This window comes from Urocitellus parryii (genome assembly GCF_045843805.1).
Source record: "Urocitellus parryii isolate mUroPar1 chromosome 12 unlocalized genomic scaffold, mUroPar1.hap1 SUPER_12_unloc_3, whole genome shotgun sequence".
In the NCBI taxonomy this organism is placed as follows: Eukaryota; Metazoa; Chordata; class Mammalia; order Rodentia; family Sciuridae; genus Urocitellus; species Urocitellus parryii.
In genome coordinates, this window is record NW_027551760.1 from 514,867 (window position 1) to 533,819 (window position 18,953).

An 18,953-nucleotide genomic window follows, 5' to 3' on the forward strand; every position below is an offset into this window, starting at 1 on the left:
GGCCCACCTTCACTGATGGGTCAGACCCAGGACAGAACCAGGGTCTTGGATTAGGCCATTAGTGGAACACTGGTCAGGTTCACAGACAGCAGGACTATAACGACAGCGAGGGGGAGGTCCCAGCCGACCATGATGATGGGCCGAGTCAGGAGGAGAGCCCTACACAGTTAGGAACAGGATCTGGGGAATGGGGTTGGACAGCAAGAGGGGTGAAAAAAGACGGTCTCAAGCTATCCACTGCTTCTCCTCGAAGGGCTGCCAAGAAAAACGAGCTCCGGCCTCCGGCCTCCGGCCTCCGGCAGAGTGGCTCAGCTAAGTGGGACACCAACCTCAGGGCCATCGGAGGATACAGAGGAAAAAGGCCAGAAGAGGGAAAGACAGGCTCTTGCGCCTGGAAGGGGGTGGCCTCAGAGCACAACAAGGGCTGTTGTAGATGTGGAAGCCCAGCCTGGCAGTCCCAGGGCTCCGAACCCAGAAGCTCAGGGGAGAAGCCCACAAGGACCATCTTTGTAAATAAAACGTGAGAACAGTTTTCTTCGTGGAGTCCAAAAATGGACGGGGCTCTCAGCAGATGGGAGAGGTCTTTTGCTGAGACGAGCATTTGGTGGGGGTGCGGCAAAGAGGGTGAAGTGGACAGCTCTGCAGGCAGGACTGGGGGCCTTGGGGGTGACCGAGCCTGAGTTTCTGTGTCTTTACCACAATACCGAGGAGGGGGTTGGGTGCCCTTGACCACAGGTATCCTTTGTTTACTTATAATATGCACGAAGGAAAGTTCCCACAGGTAGATAATCAGTGTACTGGCAAAGGCCACCTGTGTGCTGCCACTCAGCCACAGGACAAAATATCCCTCCTCTCCAGAAGCCCCCTTGGCCCTCTGGGCACCCTTGCACAGGAAGCCACTTTCCTGTGCTCTTGCACTAGGCAGACTCGTGGGGCCTGTTCCTAAACTCTCCTCCCTGTGGAGCTAGGCATCGCCAGGTCTTGTGTCTGGTGACCTCAGCTCAGGTGGCATTTGGGACAGCCCTGGGTTCCTGTGAGTGGTTCTATAGATAGATGATGGATCGATCCCCTGCCTGGGTTGGTGGCCGACTCTATCCCTCGTGTCCTGCTGTCTGTACTATGACAGTGCCCACTCAAGTGGGTGACTGAACTCTGTGGTGGCCCTGGACTTGTAGGTATGCAGCGGATGGGAGCAGAGACCACTGGGGAGGTCAAGGTGACACCAACCTGTGTGTCCGAGCCCTGGTCCTTCCTGCCAGGGCAGCACAAGCTAACATGCAAGATAGAAGATTCCAAATGAGGGACAAGGAATGGTGGCATGGCAGTGTCTACCAGGGACGAGAAGCAGCAAGGACAGCGTAGAAATGCAAATCTAGTAGTCACCCTGAGGCCAGGCCTTGGGCAGCATGTCTGCTGCTGCTTCCTGAACTGCCCTAGAGATGCATAGAAAAGGCACCCTTGCTTTTGGCTGCACCCCTCTGGTCTCTTAGGGCAGTTCAGTCTTGGCAGGGCCTGGCTCCCCTGGGAGAGGTGACTTTGGGGCAGGGACACCAGGGGCTGTACCCATCCTTCTTTACCTGACATTCCAGTCAGTGTCACACGGGTCAATGCCTTTGCCTTCCTGCGTGCTCCTGCAGGGAGCCCAGCCCAGTGTCCCTGTGGGAAGTGCAGGGACAGCACTAGACTGGACAGAGTGCCTGCATCATCTCTGCTCTGAGCTTAGAAAAGCTGTTTCCAAGTTTCCTCGAACCTTAGGCTCCTCTGAATTCTAGTCCAGTGTCCTGGTCTTTGGGAAGCCCTGAGGACAGAGGGTGGAGGCCTGGCCTGAGCCTGCAGGCGGGAGCTCTTTGCCTTGTAAGACAGTGCTAGGAGGGTGCCAGCGGCTGATGCCGCCTTTGCCCTCCTGGTGTGAGTTCTGGGGAGCCTTGCCAGGTGGGGTGGGGCAGTTTCTGGGGGGAGGAAGGTCCCTCAGCCAGCCCTCGGCTTGCCCCTGCTCCGGTGGGCTGGTGGTGAGCCCTTCTTTCCCTCCTCTGAGTAAGCTTAAGTGGCTCCCTGCCTTCTCCCCACGGCTCTGGGTGAGAACTGAGGGTGTGGGACGGTGTGGAGAAGCTGGGCGGGTGGTCAGGAGGACAGGCGGTGGGCAGGTGCTGGCGGGGGCAGCTGGTGCGCTCTGGTGCAGCTCCTTGGCACCCACTCACCCCCCTTGGTGCAGTTTCTGGATCGCAGTCCTGGCCTGACCCACCCGGCCGCCTCTTCCCTTCTGGCACCACCCCCAGCACTGCTGTGCTGCCTGCCAGCTCGCCTCCCCCCAAAGGCCCCTCCCTGCCCGTAGCGGGTGACGGAGCTCTGCTCAGGCCTGGGCTGGGGATTAATGAAGCCCAGATGCAGGACTCCTGGCAGAGCGGCAGCAGCAGCACGGAGGGGCCATTTACCTCCCACCGTGCTCCCAGCCCAGCTGCTGCCGGCTCTCGGGAACAGCTAGAAGGCAGGTTCTGGCTGATGGAGGAGGCCAAGGGTGGGGGGGGGGGTCTGCAGGGAGTGGAGCTGGGGGCTCTTTGGGGCACACCACGGCTCTGCCCAGGCGGGTCAGGCCCCAAAGTGATCACTGTCAGGTCGTCACGGTTGTCAGATGCAGTGCAGGTGTCACTGGGGACAGGCATGCTACAAACTGTCCCCCTTCACTTGTCTGAGGTCCAGGTTTCACAGGCAGCCTGTATTTTGATTTGCTGACTCTGGGAGCCTGGCTCCCCTCCCAGGTGCATGTCTTTTCTACTTCAGGGTTTTATTGAAGCACAGAGCACAGACCAGGAGGCGTCGTGACTGTGGGTGTTCACACGTCACACGCGTGACACCAGCACCCTGCTCAAGAAAGGCCCAGGACCCAAACCTGCCCAGCTGCTGGAATCTGCCCATCTAGGTCTTGACCTGAACCAATTGGTACACTTCTGTTCTTAGGTGCTGGGCTGTGAAGGTGGCCCGTGTTGCTGGAGGTCGTCACAGTTCCTTCATAACCGTGACTCCTAGAGATTTACCCAGGGTGCTTCTGCAGCTGGGAACACTCCAGTACCTCAGTTTTGGTACTACATACCTAGGAGCAGGATCACTGGGGGAGCGGGCGAGTGTCTCTGGTGAATCTCCAGATGGCTTTCCTAGTGGCGCCTGCACCCCACCAGCACCCCACCAGCAGGGCCTCCTGTCTCCACACGGCCCCCTGCCTTGGAGCGGAACTGCAGGCTGCGTTCTCTCTCTCCTAACCCAGAGCCTCTGCTTTGTTGATCTCTCTGGCTTTCCTGACTGTTTCCTAAAAAGTCAACACCGTCCCCTTGACTTTCAGACCCCACGTTAGGGTCACTGGTCCCAAGCTGCCCAGCCTCAAGGGAGCTTTGAGGACACTGATTCTGCCTCTGTCCCCACCACCAGGGACAGCAGTGGCTCTGGGGAGTCGCTCTGGAGTCTTCAGTGCTGGTCAGAGAGTGGCCAGGTTTATTCCTGGCTCGCAAAGTCCTTCCTTAGGGAACCACCGCCTCCAGGTACCTCCCACGCCTCGAGCCTCGCTGTAGCCCACGTTTGTCCTTGGTTTCTTCATGATGTCATTCTGCAGTGTGGCTGAGGACGCCGGTGGGTGGGGTCCCTCCAACAGTGACCCTAATACCTGAGGGTATTTGTCCCCTAAGAAATCAGTACTAGTTGGCGCACTTTTCTGTCACGTTTCATCTTTCAGACCTTTCATTTGACGGTGGTGGCTTTCCTCAGGAACTGGGGACTATGGTAGGACCGTCGCCCAGCATGCATGAGGCCTTGGGTTTGATCTTCAGCATCAAAAAAATCCATTTCAATAGCTAACAGCTGCAGCCCCTAGGGACACATGGAGGGACCTTGAAGGTCATAGCCTCGTGGTAGGATGGACTGGTGACAAGGCACAAAGCATCATGGCCTTAGGAGTTCGTGTGGGAGAAGGGCTCACCCCAAACCCCTGTCTGGGGGCCCTCAGACCTGCGGCGTCACCTCATCCCTTTTCAACCCATCGCCACTCTGGCCCATCCTCTGCTCTCCACGTCCCTCCACTCTTCTTCTCTGGAGCTCGGACCCATGGAAATCAGAGGTCCAAATGTCAGTGTGTGAAGGCCTGATGGGGCGGGGATGGGGTGTCCACTCCTCAGGAGGGGCCGCTGTTGGCTCCGTCCTGGTGGAAGGCTCCTCACTGCTGTGGCTGACTGCAGCCCAGGGACTGTTCTGCTCACAGTGGGCTCGAAGACCAAATGCTCCAAGGCTGGTGGCCCCAGGCACCATTAGCTCTGGGCCTTCAGGGCTCTGCCTCATGCCCCTGTCTCTGCTGGCCTCCCTCTGGCTGCTTATTTAGGCTGTCCACCAGGACACACGATGGCACTGGCAGTTGCAGGTCACCTCTTGCCACCTTAGTTGCTCTCTGGGAAGCACAGGCTCCGCTGACACTCCAGGGATGGGGCACTCTCAAGGCCACCCTGGGAACCAGGGTGGGAACCAGAACAGATCAGGGGTTCCAAAGGAAGAGTCCCTGGACACTGAAAAAAAACCCACAGACTTGCCAGACACCATGGCGCATGCCTGTCATCCCAGCAGCTCCGGAGGCTGAGGCAGGAGGATCGCAAGTTCAAAGACAGCCTCAGCAATTTAGCGACTCAGAAGAAAAACAGTCCCCTCTCCATGGCTGTCCTGCCCTTTACACAGGCGCCCCAACTTCCAGGCCACCCCCGTTTAGATTGCCATCCTCCTCAGGTTCTCCGATTCTCTTCTCTCAGGCAGCTTCGAAGCCAGCTCAGCCTTGTGGTCATCGCCAGGATGCTCGGCCAAGAGGAACTCCCTCTCTGGCAAGAGAAGATGCAGGTGAGTCTGTGTTAGTCAGCGTTCCGCTGCAGTGACCAAAATGCACTGTGCGAACAACTTAGAGGAGGAGGCGTTTATTTTGGCCCATGGTTTCAGAGGGTTCAGTTCATGTTCAGCCAGTTCCATTACTTTGGCCCTGAGGTGAGACAGAACATCATGGTGGGAGGGCAGGTGGAGGAAAGCTGTCAACTCATGGTGCTGAGAACAAAGAGAAAGGGAAAGGGACCAGGGTCAAGATACCCCTTTCCAGGGCACATCCCCAGTGACCTACTTCCTCCAGTTACCCCCACCAGTAATACCACCAGACACGAATCTTTCCAGGGATGAACCCACTGTTGAGATCAGAACCCTTATTATTTAATCACTTCCCCCAAAAAAGCCCCGCCTCAGAACATGCTGCACTGGGGACCAAGCCTTCAGCACAAAAGACCTGGGGGAACATTCCAGGCCCCGGCTATAACTCAAGTCTGCCTAGCCAGGACAGGAAGGCCTGGGGTGGCCGACCCTCCCCAAGGCCTGCCCACTCCTGAGTCCTGGCTGGTGCCCCAGCCTCTGCCCTAAGAGCTGAGCTGGGTTAGAATGTCTTACCCAAGTTGTTTCAGTCAGCGATTGCTGGGGGCTGGGTGTGCAGCTGAGCGTAGAGTACTTGCTCAGCCTGAGCAAGGCCTTGGGCTCACCCTGCTCTGCAAGGATGCTGCCCCACAGACCTAAGTCCCAGCTACTCGGGCCGAGCTCAGGAGTTTGAGGCCAGCCTGGGCAACGTGGCAAGATTCTGTCACCTCTTAGGGAAAAAAAAAAATTGTTTGCCTGCCTACCATATGCTGGGTGCAAGGATTAAGCTGGGTGGAGTGTATTTTTTTTTTTTTTAATTTATCTTTGGTACCAGAGATTGAACTCGGGCACTTGAACACTGAGCCAAACCCCCAGCCCTATTTTGTATTTTCTTTAGAGACAGGGTTTCACTGAGTTGCTTAGCTCCTCGATTTTGCTGAAGCTGGCTTTGAACTTGTGATCCTCCTGTCTCAGCCTCCCAAGCTGCTGGGATTACAGGCATGAGCCACATCCCCAGCCCTGTATCACATTTTTTAGAAATGTGAAACACATAATGTAAAATTTATCACCTCAACTTGTTTTTATCATCTTTACTCTGGTTTGTTTTTTGCTTTTTTTGCCAGGCTAGGGAATGAGCCAGGGCCTCATGCATGCTAGGCAAGTGCTCTACCACTGAGCTACATCCCCAGCCCTTTTTATTTTATTTTGAGACAAGGACTCATTAAGTTGCTCAGGCTGGCCTTGAACTTGGGACCCTCCTCCCTCAGCTTTCCGAGTTCTGAGATTGCAGACACACATCCCCACACCACACTTTTAACTCTCTTCTTTGTGTGTGGTAGGAATTGAACCCAGGAGTACTTTACCATTGAGCTACATTCCAAGCCCTTTCTATTTTTTTATTTTCAGTCAAGATCTTGCTAAATTACTAAGGGTCTTGGTAAATTGTCCAAGCTATCCTCCTGCCGCAGCCTCTCAAGTAGTTGAGATTGCAGGCCTGTGCCACTGCACCCAGCTTAACTTTTTTTGAACCCAGGGGCACTTAACCACTGAGCCACATCCCCAGCCCTATTTATTTATTTATTTATTTATTTATTTATTTATAGAGAGAGAAATTTTTAATATTTTTTAGTTTTCGGCAGACGCAACATCTTTGTTTTTTGTATGTGGTGCTGAGGATTGAACCCGGGACGCACGCATGCCAGGCGAGCGCGCTACTGCTTTAGCCACATCCCCAGCCCTTTATTTGGAGACAGGGTCTCACTAAATTGCTTAGGGCCTTGCTGAGGCTGGCTTCAAACTCAATCCTCCTGCCCCAGCCTCCTGAGCCACTGGGATTAGAGGGTGTGCAACCATACCCAGCTTGTATTGGGCAGAGATTTATGGGGAGATAAGGGGAGCTACAGGGAAGGGAGGCAAGTGATAAGTACCTAACCTGGAGCCCTGCCTCCCCCAGAGAAAGCTGGCCCTGGAGAGCTCTGCATTTGCTAAGGGCCCAGGTCTCCAGGCCTGTCGGAGACAGACCCAGGTGCAGCCTGACTGTGCTTCCAGCTCCAGGGCCTCTCCTGGTGCCCACCTGCCTGTACCGGGCCATGTGCTCCTCTGCTCTGTAGACACACGCTGAGCAGCCCCTGTCCCCGGCTCTGCCCCAGGCACCAGGTGCCAACAGGCTCTGGGGAGACAGCACCCAGACGACCTCAGAAGACAGGGTGAGCAAGCCGGCTGCGGCTATGGTGACTAACTCTGCCTGAGGACAGTGAGGCGGCTTCTGAGGAGGTGCCTGAGCCAGGTCTTGAAGGATGAGTCTGTGCGTGTACCACAGAGGAGAGGGAGCGGGGATCCAGGGCAGCTCCAGGGAAGAGGGAAGGCCAGCAGGGGCCTGCCTGTGACCTGCCTGATGCACTTCCTGTCTCTCCACTGCAAGCCCTGGCACTCCGTAGCCTTCTTCCAGGTCTCTGGGCTGCCAAGTGCCCCACTTTCCCGTCTGGCCTGTCAGATCTTCCTGAAACATGCCTTCACGCGGCCACCTCGTCCCCACGACTGCCCATATCAACCCCACGTGGCCCTTGCACACCTACTCCACAGCCTGCCCAGTGGTGCCTGTTCTCAGCCCTCTCCACAGGCCAGGCCAGCCCAGCTGTCTCCTGCACACGGACTTGGTTAGGCACTGACCCCTTCACCATAACCAGCTATCACACCCCACCCCAAATAACGGCCACCACCAGAGTGGCAGCCCTCAATCTATGCTGAGTGCGTGCTCAGTGCCTGCTGTGTGGAGCAGCCTGGACCACAAGGACTGTTACTCTCAGATGGAGCAAGGCGGCAGGGAGCCTCCCGAAGGTCATAGAAGGCAGCAGTGGGGCTGGAGTTTGAGTTCCAGCCCCCGCCCCAGATCTCAGAAGCCTGGACTGTGCCTGGGACTTCATGCTGAAGATGTCCAGCTGGTCTGGAGCTTTCTTCCTGGGTCACAGAGGGGACTCAAGGGCCTGTCTCCCCTGCCCCTCAGAACGCACTGCTGTTTGTGAAGGGGCTGTGGGTTGAGAACAGACTCTGGCTCCTTGTAGCAGAGGCCTGTGCTTAGGGGTAGGCCAAGCCGTTCCCAGAGCACCACTGGGCAGCAGGAGTCCACCGTGTCCAAGCCGCTTGGTTCCTCAAACTGGACTGTCAGGCCCCAGGAGCAAGATGGGTGCTTGGAACTGACCTTTAGGGACAGGACTTCTGTAGGTGCTTGGGATGCCACAAGCCTAAGGTTTGCATTTGCCAGCAGAGTCCCAGGGTCTATACAGTAACTCTGTTCCTCTGTTGAATACTGGGAATGTTCCAGAAATAGCAGTGTTTCAGCCTCATGCCCCCATGTGCTCCAGGCAATGGTCTGGGTATGGAAGATAGAGCAGAACAGAGTTTAGTCCCTCCCTTATGACACTCACAGTCTGGGGCCTGGCAGACACAGGCACCAAGAAGGCAGGTCATGGGGAGTACCAGATGGTGAGGAGCACTGGGGAGGAAAAGGCAGAGAGGTAGGGAGAGGAGGTGCTGGGAGCATGCTCATGTTCAGGGTGAACCAGGGAAGGGACCTTTGCACGTGGACTGAAGGAGGCAGGTGGCCTCTGGGAAGAGCACTCTAGGCAGCAGGGCTGCAAGTGCAAAGGCCCTGGAGCCCGCCAGGGCCTCTTGGGTTGGAGGAAAAACAAGGAGGCCAGTGCTGCTGAAGCAGAGGGCTCAGGGTGGGCCAGCAGGAGCTAGGTCAGTCAGGTAAGCGAAGGCTCCCCCAGCCAGAGACCATCCACCTTGGGGGTTTTGACTTCTGTGCCACAGTGGAGAGCCACTGGGGGCTTTGAACAGAGGAGAGAACATGTGATGTGTAAACTCTTTAAAACTTCCTCTGGCTGCCTGTAGACCTGGACTCTGTTTGGGGCAGGGGGTCTATTCCCGCAGTTGTCCTGTGTGGCCGTGGCCTGGGGCATGGCAGCATGGGCAGTGGGTTGCCAGATGCGAGGTGCGCTTTCCAAGGGCAGGCTGCGGAGTGTGAGAGGAGGGAAGGCACCAGAGGGCTCTGGCGGCAGGAGGGAGACACCTTTCACCGAGCCAGGCCAGACTCAGCTGAGCAGGCTTGGGAGGAAAGCAGGAGTTTGTTACTTACCCCCGGCTACGTCTCCCAACACAGCCAGCCTCTTTTGTCAAGTCATGTCTTCCAGTTTGGAAAATGGGCTTCTAGTAGCTGAGATCCAAGGGCATAAAAGTCTGCATTTCGCAGGGAAAAGTTAGCTGCGGTCCCGACCTCTATCTATTCACTCATTTCCCTAAGAAGTACTCCTAAGCAAGCTGTGTGCCAGACTCAGTGCTGGGCTCTGGGCTGCTGTAGTGAACAAAACTGCCCGAGGGCCAGGTGTGGTGGCCCATGCCTGTGATTCCAGCGGTTCAGGAGGCTGAGGCAGGAGGATCACAAGTTCAAAGCCAGCCTCAGCAATGGCAAGGTACTAGGCAACTCAGTGAGACCTGTCTCTAAATAAATAAAAACTAAAAGGGGCTGGGGATATTGTTGAGTGGTTAAGCACCCCTGGGTTCAGTCCCAGTACCAAACACACCCATGGGGAGATGACGTTCTGGAACAGGGGAACAGATAATAATATGGGTAATAAGCAGCTAATTTACATGGGCTAGTAAGTGGTGATAATGCTATGGAAAGAAGAGGTACAGGGTAAGGGACTTCAGGCAGGTGTGGGCAGCATGAGGCTGCAGGCCAGGTGGGAGCTCAGGTGGGCAGGCCTCCCTGTGAAGGGGGCTGGAGCCAAGGCTGGAAGGAGGGGCAGCTGTGCTGGGTCTGGTCAGAAGCCCCTGAAGGGGGCCCAGGCTGCTGGGAGCAGCAGCAGGTCACATGGGACCACCTGGGGTCTTTCAGACACCTAAGACTTGGGCAGCCTTCATGTACAAACTAGGTCCTCTGCCAGTGTTTAAGCTAAGAGCCACTGGCTGGGATAAGTGTCCTCCTCCTCTTGCCAGGCAATTGACAAGGCCAGTTGAGGCCCGTCTTGGGTGAGCCCTTGCTTCTTGCCCCAGGTGTCTGCCCTAATGGGCTAAGTGTTTGCTGAGATGGCTCCCAGCAGGGGGGTGGGTGGGGGTGGGGAGGGCACTGGTCCACCCCAGCCCCAGTAGGACTCATGGGGTCCCAACCAGCTCGGACCCTGCAGATACGTGTGTTAGCAGGAGAGGCTGGCTGGAGCGGCCTGAGGGGAAACGGAAGGAAATGAGCGGTCAGATCTGCAGGGGGCAGCTCGCTGTGCCAGCACCCAGAGCTGTTTTTATGGAGTGCAAGGAAAACCCAGCAGTGAGCCAGTGATCGCGCAACCGTGGTATCCTTGCCCTGCCCCGCCCCGCCCAGGCTCCCAAGTGGGAGGCTAGCCAGCCAGAAGGCTGAGCTGGGAGCGTGGGCCACAGGGCCCCGCCCCCTGCGCCTGCACAGCTCTGAGCTCTCCCTGGAAGCTGTCCCCAAAGTAGGCAGGTGAGCCAGGCAGTGCAGCTCTGGTGTTGGTGCAGCCCCGGGGGAGCCTGTCTTCACCAGAACCTTCCTCCTCTTTCCTGCCGCCTCCTCACCCCTCCAAAGGGGTTCAGACAGGGCAGAGAAGCCCTGGCCCTCTTCCAGGAGCCAAGGCCCTCCCTAGTCCTAGACCCCAGCCCAGCTGTTCCTGTGAGCCCTCAGCACCGCAGCCTGCCAGGTGCTGAGCAGGTGTCAGGGAGTGAGTCAGAGGAGGGAGCCAGGTGTGCCCGCTGGCCAGGCCCAAGCAAGGAGCTGGGCCAGGGCTCAGTTCTAGCCCATGGCCACACTGCACCTGCTAGATCTGAGGAGAGGCGCCTCTGCAGACCACCACGGCTCTGATTCTGCACCTGGCACCCTGACCCACCGCAGAGAGGCCAGGCACTGGGCTTGCCGGCCTTTGCCCCGCCACACCACAGATGAGCTCCAGGGCATCTGGACGGGCCTTGTTGGGCCCCACTGAGGCCCTGAACCCTGGGGTGGGCGTGGCCAATGAGGGGCTGGCTGCAGACTGAGGATTTAGACAGGTCACATTCTGCCTGAGGCGTTCAGAGCCTGTTTGTTCAGAGGAGATGGACAGTTTCTTCAAAAACACAATGGGAGGAGCTGGGCTTGATGGTGCATGCCTGTAATCCCAGCTACTCCAGAGGCGAAAGCAGGAAGATCACAAGTTCAAGACCAGCCTGGACAACTTAGCAAGACCCTGTCTGAAAATAAAAATAAAAAGGGCTGGGAATGTAGCTCAGAGGTAGAATGCTCCCCAGTACCACACACGCACAAAAAAGGACTGGGGCCAGTTGTGGTGGCCCACATCTGTGATCCCAGCAACTTGGGAGGCTGACACAGGAGGATCATAAATTCAAAGCCAGCCTCAGCAACTTAGTGAGACCCTGTCTGTAAATGAAATACAAAGAATTGAGCATGTGGCTCAGTGGTTAAGCACCCCTGGGTTCAATCCCCAATACCACCAAAAAAGACAAACACACACACACACACACACAAAATATGTACATAACATGTGTAACATGTGTAACATGTGTCCAAAAGGAAGAGGCTGTGCTGGGGTGGAGATGATGAACCAGGTAGAGAAGATGACGATGATGGTGGTCAACACTCACAGTGACGGGACAGGCAGGGCTCATGTTCTCTCCATGTGTGTGGGAAATGCCACAGTGACAAATTCAATGAAAAGAAAGGGACAGCACCCTCTCTGCCTAGTGGGCTGGCACAAAAGGAGCAGCTCAGCTGGGCAGGGTTCTGCCCAGTGGTAGAGGACCGAGCTCCGGCTCTCGGTTCTCCAGGGCAGTGAGTGAAGCCCTTCTCAGGGGGCCTTCCTAGTTCATCTGGTTAAGGAAGGGCTTGCCCTGTGCAAGACACGTTTGTGTGTGTGTGGGGGGGGGGGGGTAGAGTCACTCAGGGTCTGAGAGGCCACACAGCTTATCTGTGGTCTCGGGTCCTCTAACCCATTGCTGCCAGCTGAGTGTGTCCCCACACAGTTGCTTGGCTGCTGCTACCCTCAGTATGTGACAGCCTCCTTGTCTTCCCCAGCTGTCCTTGCTCAGTCAACTCCTGAGCCTCATGAGGCCATCATCCCTGGGGCAATACCTGGGCTCTGAGCCCTTGCCACCCTGCCAGGAGCAACAGCCAAAGGCCAGTGCTGCACTGGACCACAAGGTGAGCACCCTGCTCTGTCTGCTTCTGCCAGGGCTGTCTTGTCTGCTTTGCACCACCTGTGGGGTCTACAGCTGCCCATCCTCCTAGAGCCCTGGGCTACGCCAGAGCAGAGACCAGCAGGCTTCCTCCTGTGTTGAGGGGAGGCGCTCCTCAGCTCAAGAGCCTGTAATTAGAGCCCTTGCCCACACGGCACACGTAGGTATAGGGTGTGGGCACAGGCTTGCAGGCCAGAGGGCCGCTGTGTGTCTGCTGCACCCGCTGTAGCCTGGCTTCCTTAGCCCTGGGGCTCTGGGTTAGCTTTAGAGGACCAGGATGGGGGATGGGGAGATGCTGGGGTGGGTGGGGTGGGCGATGGGAGCACCTTAGGAGGAGGAGGAGGTGTCGTTATGGGAAGGGCATCCTCCTTTTCCTTTTTGCAGGGCAGGGCTGGGGCCAGCCTCCCTGCTCATTTTCAGTGATTTTACCGAGGCTGCGTCCTTGACCTCCCCACAGTTCTTCCCAATTAACTTTCCAGACATCACCCAGCTTTCCTAAAAGCCACAGTTTGGCTTTTAGGTTTGGAAGCCAAGGGCAACAAGGTACCCCAGGGCCTGGAGGTTGCGGGGCGAGGAGACTAAGGTGAATGTCAGAGCAGAGACAGTGGTGGGTAGGCTTCTGAGGAGGCGCTGCAGGCCCAGCTCCCTGTCCCTGGGTACTGGGGTGATGAATGGAGATAGGGATCTTCTAATTCAGCAAGGCAGTAATTCCAAAACCCTGCTCAGAGGTGGATGTTGAGGATCCACAAGTCCAGCCTTTGGGCACTGCTCTGCAAATCAGATAAACAAATTAATTACTTAATGAACACAAATGAACCATCAAGACAGTCCCAGTGCACTCCCCTTCCAGGACACGCAGGCAAGGTGATCTTTCCGTTGTGCCTAATATGAGTGCGTTTACGAGACTGCAGCCTCCCTGGAGAGTGTGAGCCGCCCGCATGCCCCTTCTCCTCTGCCAAGCACTGCCAGGACACAGGAGCTGGTTGCAGAGGCTGGTTATGGGGCCTATAGAAAGGGGGCAGGACCAGTCTCTGGGGTGGCCTGAGCAGGACCCCAGGACCTGGGAGGCCTAGGCTGGGGGGAGTGATGAGAGAGAAAAGAAGAGGCTGGTCTGGCCTGGCTCTTGGGGGTCAGCCCCACAACCTCATGCCACAGAGGCAGGGCCCTGCCAGGCCCAGCTTTCCATTTGGTTCCCCTTGTTTCTGAGTCTGCCTGGTGGCACAGCTGTCCCATAGCCTTGGGAGGGGGGGAGGGAATGAGCCGGCTGAGGCATCCTCTGTGTTAAGGGATGCTGCCACACAGGTAGAGGACTTGTGAGAAGCGTCCCCGCGTCCCCTGGTTGACTGCCATATTGGGGATGGCTGGTTTGGCCTAGAAGCTCAGAGGGGCTGCACATCTTGGCAGAGGAGCCCAGAAGCAGAGTGTGCTGGAGAGGGGGCAGCAGAAGGGGCAGGCAAGGTCACTACAGCACTTAGGACCCTGGATGCAACCCAGGACCACTGCAGGCTCTCAGGGTGAGGGAGAGGAGGGCAAGGGCGACACAGGTGGGGCTCCAGGTGAAGAAGAGTGTGAAGTGGGCTGAGCTGTGTCCCCTGCCTAAGCGCTGTTCTGACTGGGAGGGGCGAGGTGGGGCGATGACTGGGCAGGCTCCCACCCCAGCTGGCTGACTCCTCATTAGGCCCCAGCGTGTTTCATCTTCAAAGCAAAGATGGGGCTACTTACCAGCCAAAGAGAGCCGCTGGCGTCATCCGCCCTGTTTTACAGGAGTGGTGGTCTGGGTGGGGGCTCAGCCTTTTATCCCCAGAGCTCAAAGTCTTTGTCTTCTGGCCCCTTGAGTGCACTGGGGAAACTGAGGCCAGAGTCAGGTCATCCTGAGGTGACCTGTGGTGCAGGAAGTGGCTGCTTTTCCAGGCCCTTGGGGCTACCATGCTGGGCTGCCCGCCCATCCCCCCAGCCCAGCTCCTACTCTGTCTGGGAGATTTCCTGCCCTGCTCTGCGGGTCATAGCCCTCCCCCAGCCCTACAAATAAACACTTCTGCCCAGCTCTTCCCACCTCCTCTCTCTCAGGCACTGGCCCGGCCTCTTCCCTCCTTCTGGGAGGAGGCCCAGGGCATGATGTGGCTTCACCTAGCATTGTCCCTGTGTGCATGAGCTGTCTGGCTGGACCAGGGCACAGCCACATCTCTGTACAGCGCATTCCACTTTGCCACTAGATGGACAGACGGAAGGATGGACAAACAAATGGATTGTGTTATCATCCATCTCTCCCTTCCTGGACTTTCTTCCACTCTGTTCTAGTCATCTGCTCTCCTGCCTGTATTCTGGAAAGCGCCCTCTGCACACCTTCCAACCAGTGGCAGGCTCCGGGTCTCTTAATGTCTTTGGGTCCCTAAGGCCTGATGGAGCTCTGGGCTTCAGAAGTGACACCTTTGTAATGAGAGAACCAGCTGCAGGGAATTGTTGGTAATTAGGAAGCTCGTGCCAGGGAAAGCTAGACACCAAGTACTTGAACAAAATGGCTCTTACAGTTGCTCCTCTGCATGGGGGCCAGGAGGAGAGGGAGCTCAAGGGGAGGTGGGCGGCCTGGGTTCCTGAATTCTTTGTCCTAGCTAGGTCAAAGTAACTTAGCAAATCACAACAGAGCTTGTAAAGGAGAAGAAAATGCTTCCATGGAATATCCTGCTTAAGGAATTGATTAGCAGGGTGTGGTGGCACAGGCCTGTAATCCCAGCAGCTCAGGAGGCTGAGGCAGGAGGATCACAAGTTCAAAACCAGCTTCATCAATTAGCAAGGCCCTAAGCAAAAAATAAAAAGGGCTGGGAATGTGGCTTGGTAGTTAAGTGCCCCTGGGTTCAATCCCTGGTACCAAAAAATAAAAATAAAAGTAAAAAAAATTTTTTTAAAGGCAGGGTGTGCTGGGGACGTAGTTCAGTGGTAGAGCACCCCTGGGTTCAGTTCCCAAAACCAAAAAAAGAGGACGAGGACAGAAGAAAGGGCTAACTAGAATGCTTTCTTCTGGCATTTTTAAGTGTGCCCGCCTGCCCTGACACCTGCCCACCTGTATCCCAGCTGCTTGGGAGCCTGAGGCAGGGGGATCACTTGAGTTGAAGGCCAGCCTGGGCAACTTAGTGAGACCAATCCAAAAAGTAAATAAAATGAAGTCCCGAGCCCTCTGACAGTTGTCAGTGGCCCTGTGCTTTCTTGGTTGGAGCTGGGCTCACTCAAAGGAGAATAAACATCTGGGCAGAAGATGCTTGCAGTCGGGCACAGCCTGGCAAGAGTTAAGTGCCCTGACTGGCAGAACAGGAGAGAAAGGACCTTTGCAGAGTGGAGACTGTTGTGCTCTGGGGCTGGTCCCCCACTGTTTCCCTTTGGCCCACAATTCAATTCTGCAAGAGACAGGTGTCCTCCTGGGCCCTCTGAGAGACTAGCCTGTTAGCCCCAGGCAGACAAACATTGCCTAACCCAACTCCATCACCACCGTCTCCTCGGGGCACCCAGCTCAGCCTTCCAACCCAGAACCAGGGTTTCCTGGTTGGCTTGCTTTTAACTGACGGTGTGAGCTGAATGTGGCCAGAGTTGGTCTGTTTGTGTTCTGTCCAGTCCCCGGGTCATAGGTGTGTGTTTATTGAAATTGTTGCTCTCTGCTCTTGTTAAGTCTGCCATCACACACCATGCTCCAGTTTACCAACTTCCCTTTTGTTTTTTGCTTTTCACCATGTCTAGTGCGTGTGCGTGTGTGTGTGTGTGTGTGTATACACGTGCGCACACATATTTGCATGCATGTGTGTGTGTATACACGCATATATGTGTATACACACATGCATATATAAACATGCACACATTTTATATGTTTTGTGTATACATACTTTTTTATTTATTTTTTGGTGGTGCTAGGAATCAAACCCAGGGCCTTGTGCGTGGTAAGCACGTTCTTTATTACTGAGCCACACTCCAGCCAGATGCTATATTTGATGGGAGTTTTTGGTTCTGTTTTTTTGGTTTTTTTTTCCCCCATAGAGATTTGGGAGGTAAAAGGAACCAGGATCTTGATGGTGGGATGGAAGTTTTTCCCCAGTTGGTTAAATTTGAGGCCTGGAAGGAAGTCACTGTCTCCTGTTTTTTTTTTTTTAATTTTTTTTTTAGGTGTTGATGGACCTTTATTTTATTCATTTATTTATATGTGGTGCTGAGAATCGAACCCAGGGCCTCACACATGCTAGGCAAGTGCTCTACCACCAAGCCACAACTCCAGCCCCCACTGTCTCCTGTTGTATGGGAAGAAAACTAAGGGAGGAGGGAAGTAGGGGGTGGGGAGCCTGGCAGGCGTGAGGCCCCAAGCTAGTGCTGGGCATCCGAAATCCCAGCTCCTCAGAGGCTGAAGTGGGAAGATCTCAAGTTCAAGCCCAGCTTGGGCAACTTAGTGAGACAGACTTTTTAAAGGGCTGAGGGTGCAGCTCAGTGGTCAAGTGCTTGCCTAGTGCGTGGGAAGCCCTGGTACCTGAAAAGTAAAGGAAAATAAAAGGCGGGATCTCAACCTGGCTCCAGTCTCCATAAGTGTCTCTTCCCTGCCTGATGAAGTCCTCAGAGGATGACAGCCTGGGCCTCCCTCAGCATCTGCCTGGCAGCTTCCTCCAGGTGCGTGCCTGGAGGGTCCCCGGCTCTGTCTCCTGGGGCCTGGAGAGGGCTTGTTTGTGGAGATAGTCAAGAGGTGATATTGGGGGTAACAGCATCAGGCAGCTTCTGAGGTGGGTGATGCTGGCTGGGGTAAGCCCTCCTACCCGCACAGACTCACTTGCACATCCGTGGCTCTGCCCAGCCTCTACGCAGGGCGTGGGCCGCTGTGCATTTGTGTGAGTGCATCCTGTGCATCTTTGTGAATCCTGTGGTGTGCAGCGTGTGTCAAGGGAGCTGGCAAACAAGTTTTGCTGCTTTTGCTCAGGCTGCTGCGACTGCAGACTGCAGCTGTCTGTCCCTGTGCCAGGAGCCGTCTTAGTGGGAGGTGGTGGTGGGGAGAGGCTCAGCTCCCTGCAGAGGTAGGGCAGGGTGGTGTGCTGCCCTGTGGCAGCTCTCAGCTAGCCTCTGCCCTCTCTCTGCACTCTCAACCCCAGCAAGGGAATGTGTGTTCCCTCAGGCTTGCCTTGAGCACAGACTTCTGGTCCTGTGTCACCCTCAAACACACAAGTGGGGCCCGGAGCCTCTGCCACCGCCAACCCCCAACCCCCAACCCTCAACCCCCATCTGTGCTCTCTGCCTTGTCACATGCAAACACCTGTCCTTCCCTCCTGCCCCTCACCCACAGGGTTGGGAACCTAGGTTAGGCAGGGCTAGGAGGTCTGGGAGGAAGCAGGAGCTGAGGAACAGAAAGTACACACTCAGGACTCCTGAGTTCCTCCCCCGCTGGTGGTTGGTTAATTCCTCCAGAATGAGGAGCATCAGACCTCAAAGAGGCAGCCTCTGAAAAGCCGGCCCTCCTGGGGCAGAGGAGATGGCTGCAGGTCTGGGGACTGGTGGCCCAGGCCAGCTTTGGCTCCTAGGAGTTCTGACTTCTTTGCAAGCACATGAGGTCTTGAAGTGACAGGGCCACGCTGGAAGGGCAGGCTGGGCTTCTTCTTTTCTTCAAGCCCGGGCAGCTGGAGGCTGTGCAGCATCTAGGTCCTCTCTGCCTCACCCCAGCTGGGCCAGTCCTCCAGGCAACCCCTTAGAGTCTCTCTACCCAGGTTTGTTGGCCCTTTCAGCCCCCCTGGGTGGCTCTATGGATGGTCTTCCTCCCATTCCGACCTGTCACATTATACCCCAAACCCTGCCATCCAAGTCTCCACCAGCTAGTCCTACCTCATCCACGTAGATTTAGCCCTGCCAATCATATCACCCCGCTTTGACCAAAGCAGTGGACTCTTTCCCAGAAACCCTCCATTCCAGTGCCTATGACTTTGCTCCTTCTGGTCCTCCTCCCTGCAGTGCACAGCCTCCTCTCCTGTCCTTGGATCCCTGTGGCCCATCCCAGCCTGTCCACTCAGGCTGTGGCTTGTGCACTTGTTGCTTCACACACCTGAACTGAGGTATGTGTGAGGCCAGGTCAGATTCCACCTCCACCTCCTTCCCAGGCTCCCATTGAAAGCCTGGCCTGAGCAGGTGCTGTGACGTGAGAGACCCTGCCTGCCCCCATGCCCCCAGCCCTGCCAGCTGCCTCTTCTTCCTTCCAGGCTGGCACCAGCTCAGAGCAGGTGGAGGAGCAGGACTTTCTAAGTGGGGTGACCAGGCAGCTCAGGCCTTGCAGAAGACTGGGAATGGGCGGGGAAGGCCCGGCCCATACCAGATAGGCAAGAGCCTTCTCAGGTGCCCCCTGCCTTTTCAGCTCTTCTGTGTCTTCTACTCTGCCAACCATCTTTAGTGATAGGAGCATCAGTCCCATAGCTGCAGATCAGCTCATCAGGCTTAGCTGGACACACTGCCATGAAGCCTTGGCCTTGCTCTCTCCACCTCTCGGCTCTACCCCTTGGCACATTCCCAGACAGGCTCTCTCCTCCTGGTGGTGTGAGACTCCAGGCTGACCTCCTTTCCTTAGCCACATGAGCCAGGGGGAAAGAAAGAGCCCCTATCCTGGAGGCCCAACCACAGTCCCAGAGTCGAGTCTCATTGGCTTGGCCAGGCTGGCATATGATTGGCTGGTCCAGGTCACATGAACTCCCCTGGTGTCAGCACTGAAGACACCACCAGAGAACAATCTGGCCCAAGTGCTGGATGCTCTTACAGAGGAAGGGGGTGGATCCTGGATGCCCATAAACCTTGGATTCCAC

At 56.1% G+C, this 18,953-nt stretch overlaps 1 protein-coding gene across 3 annotated transcripts in view; it reads left to right on the forward strand.

The window, feature by feature from the left end:
* Fam178b (family with sequence similarity 178 member B) overlaps positions 1-18,953 on the forward strand; it is an 86,113-nt gene that overhangs the window by 56,569 nt on the left and 10,591 nt on the right. For all 3 annotated transcript variants that reach the window (XM_026414086.2, XM_026414085.2, XM_077794311.1), the window contains 2 exons: positions 4,779-4,863; positions 11,993-12,118. In XM_026414086.2, the coding sequence (XP_026269871.2) occupies positions 4,779-4,863; positions 11,993-12,118 (211 nt within the window). The remainder of the gene's footprint in view (positions 1-4,778; positions 4,864-11,992; positions 12,119-18,953) is intronic.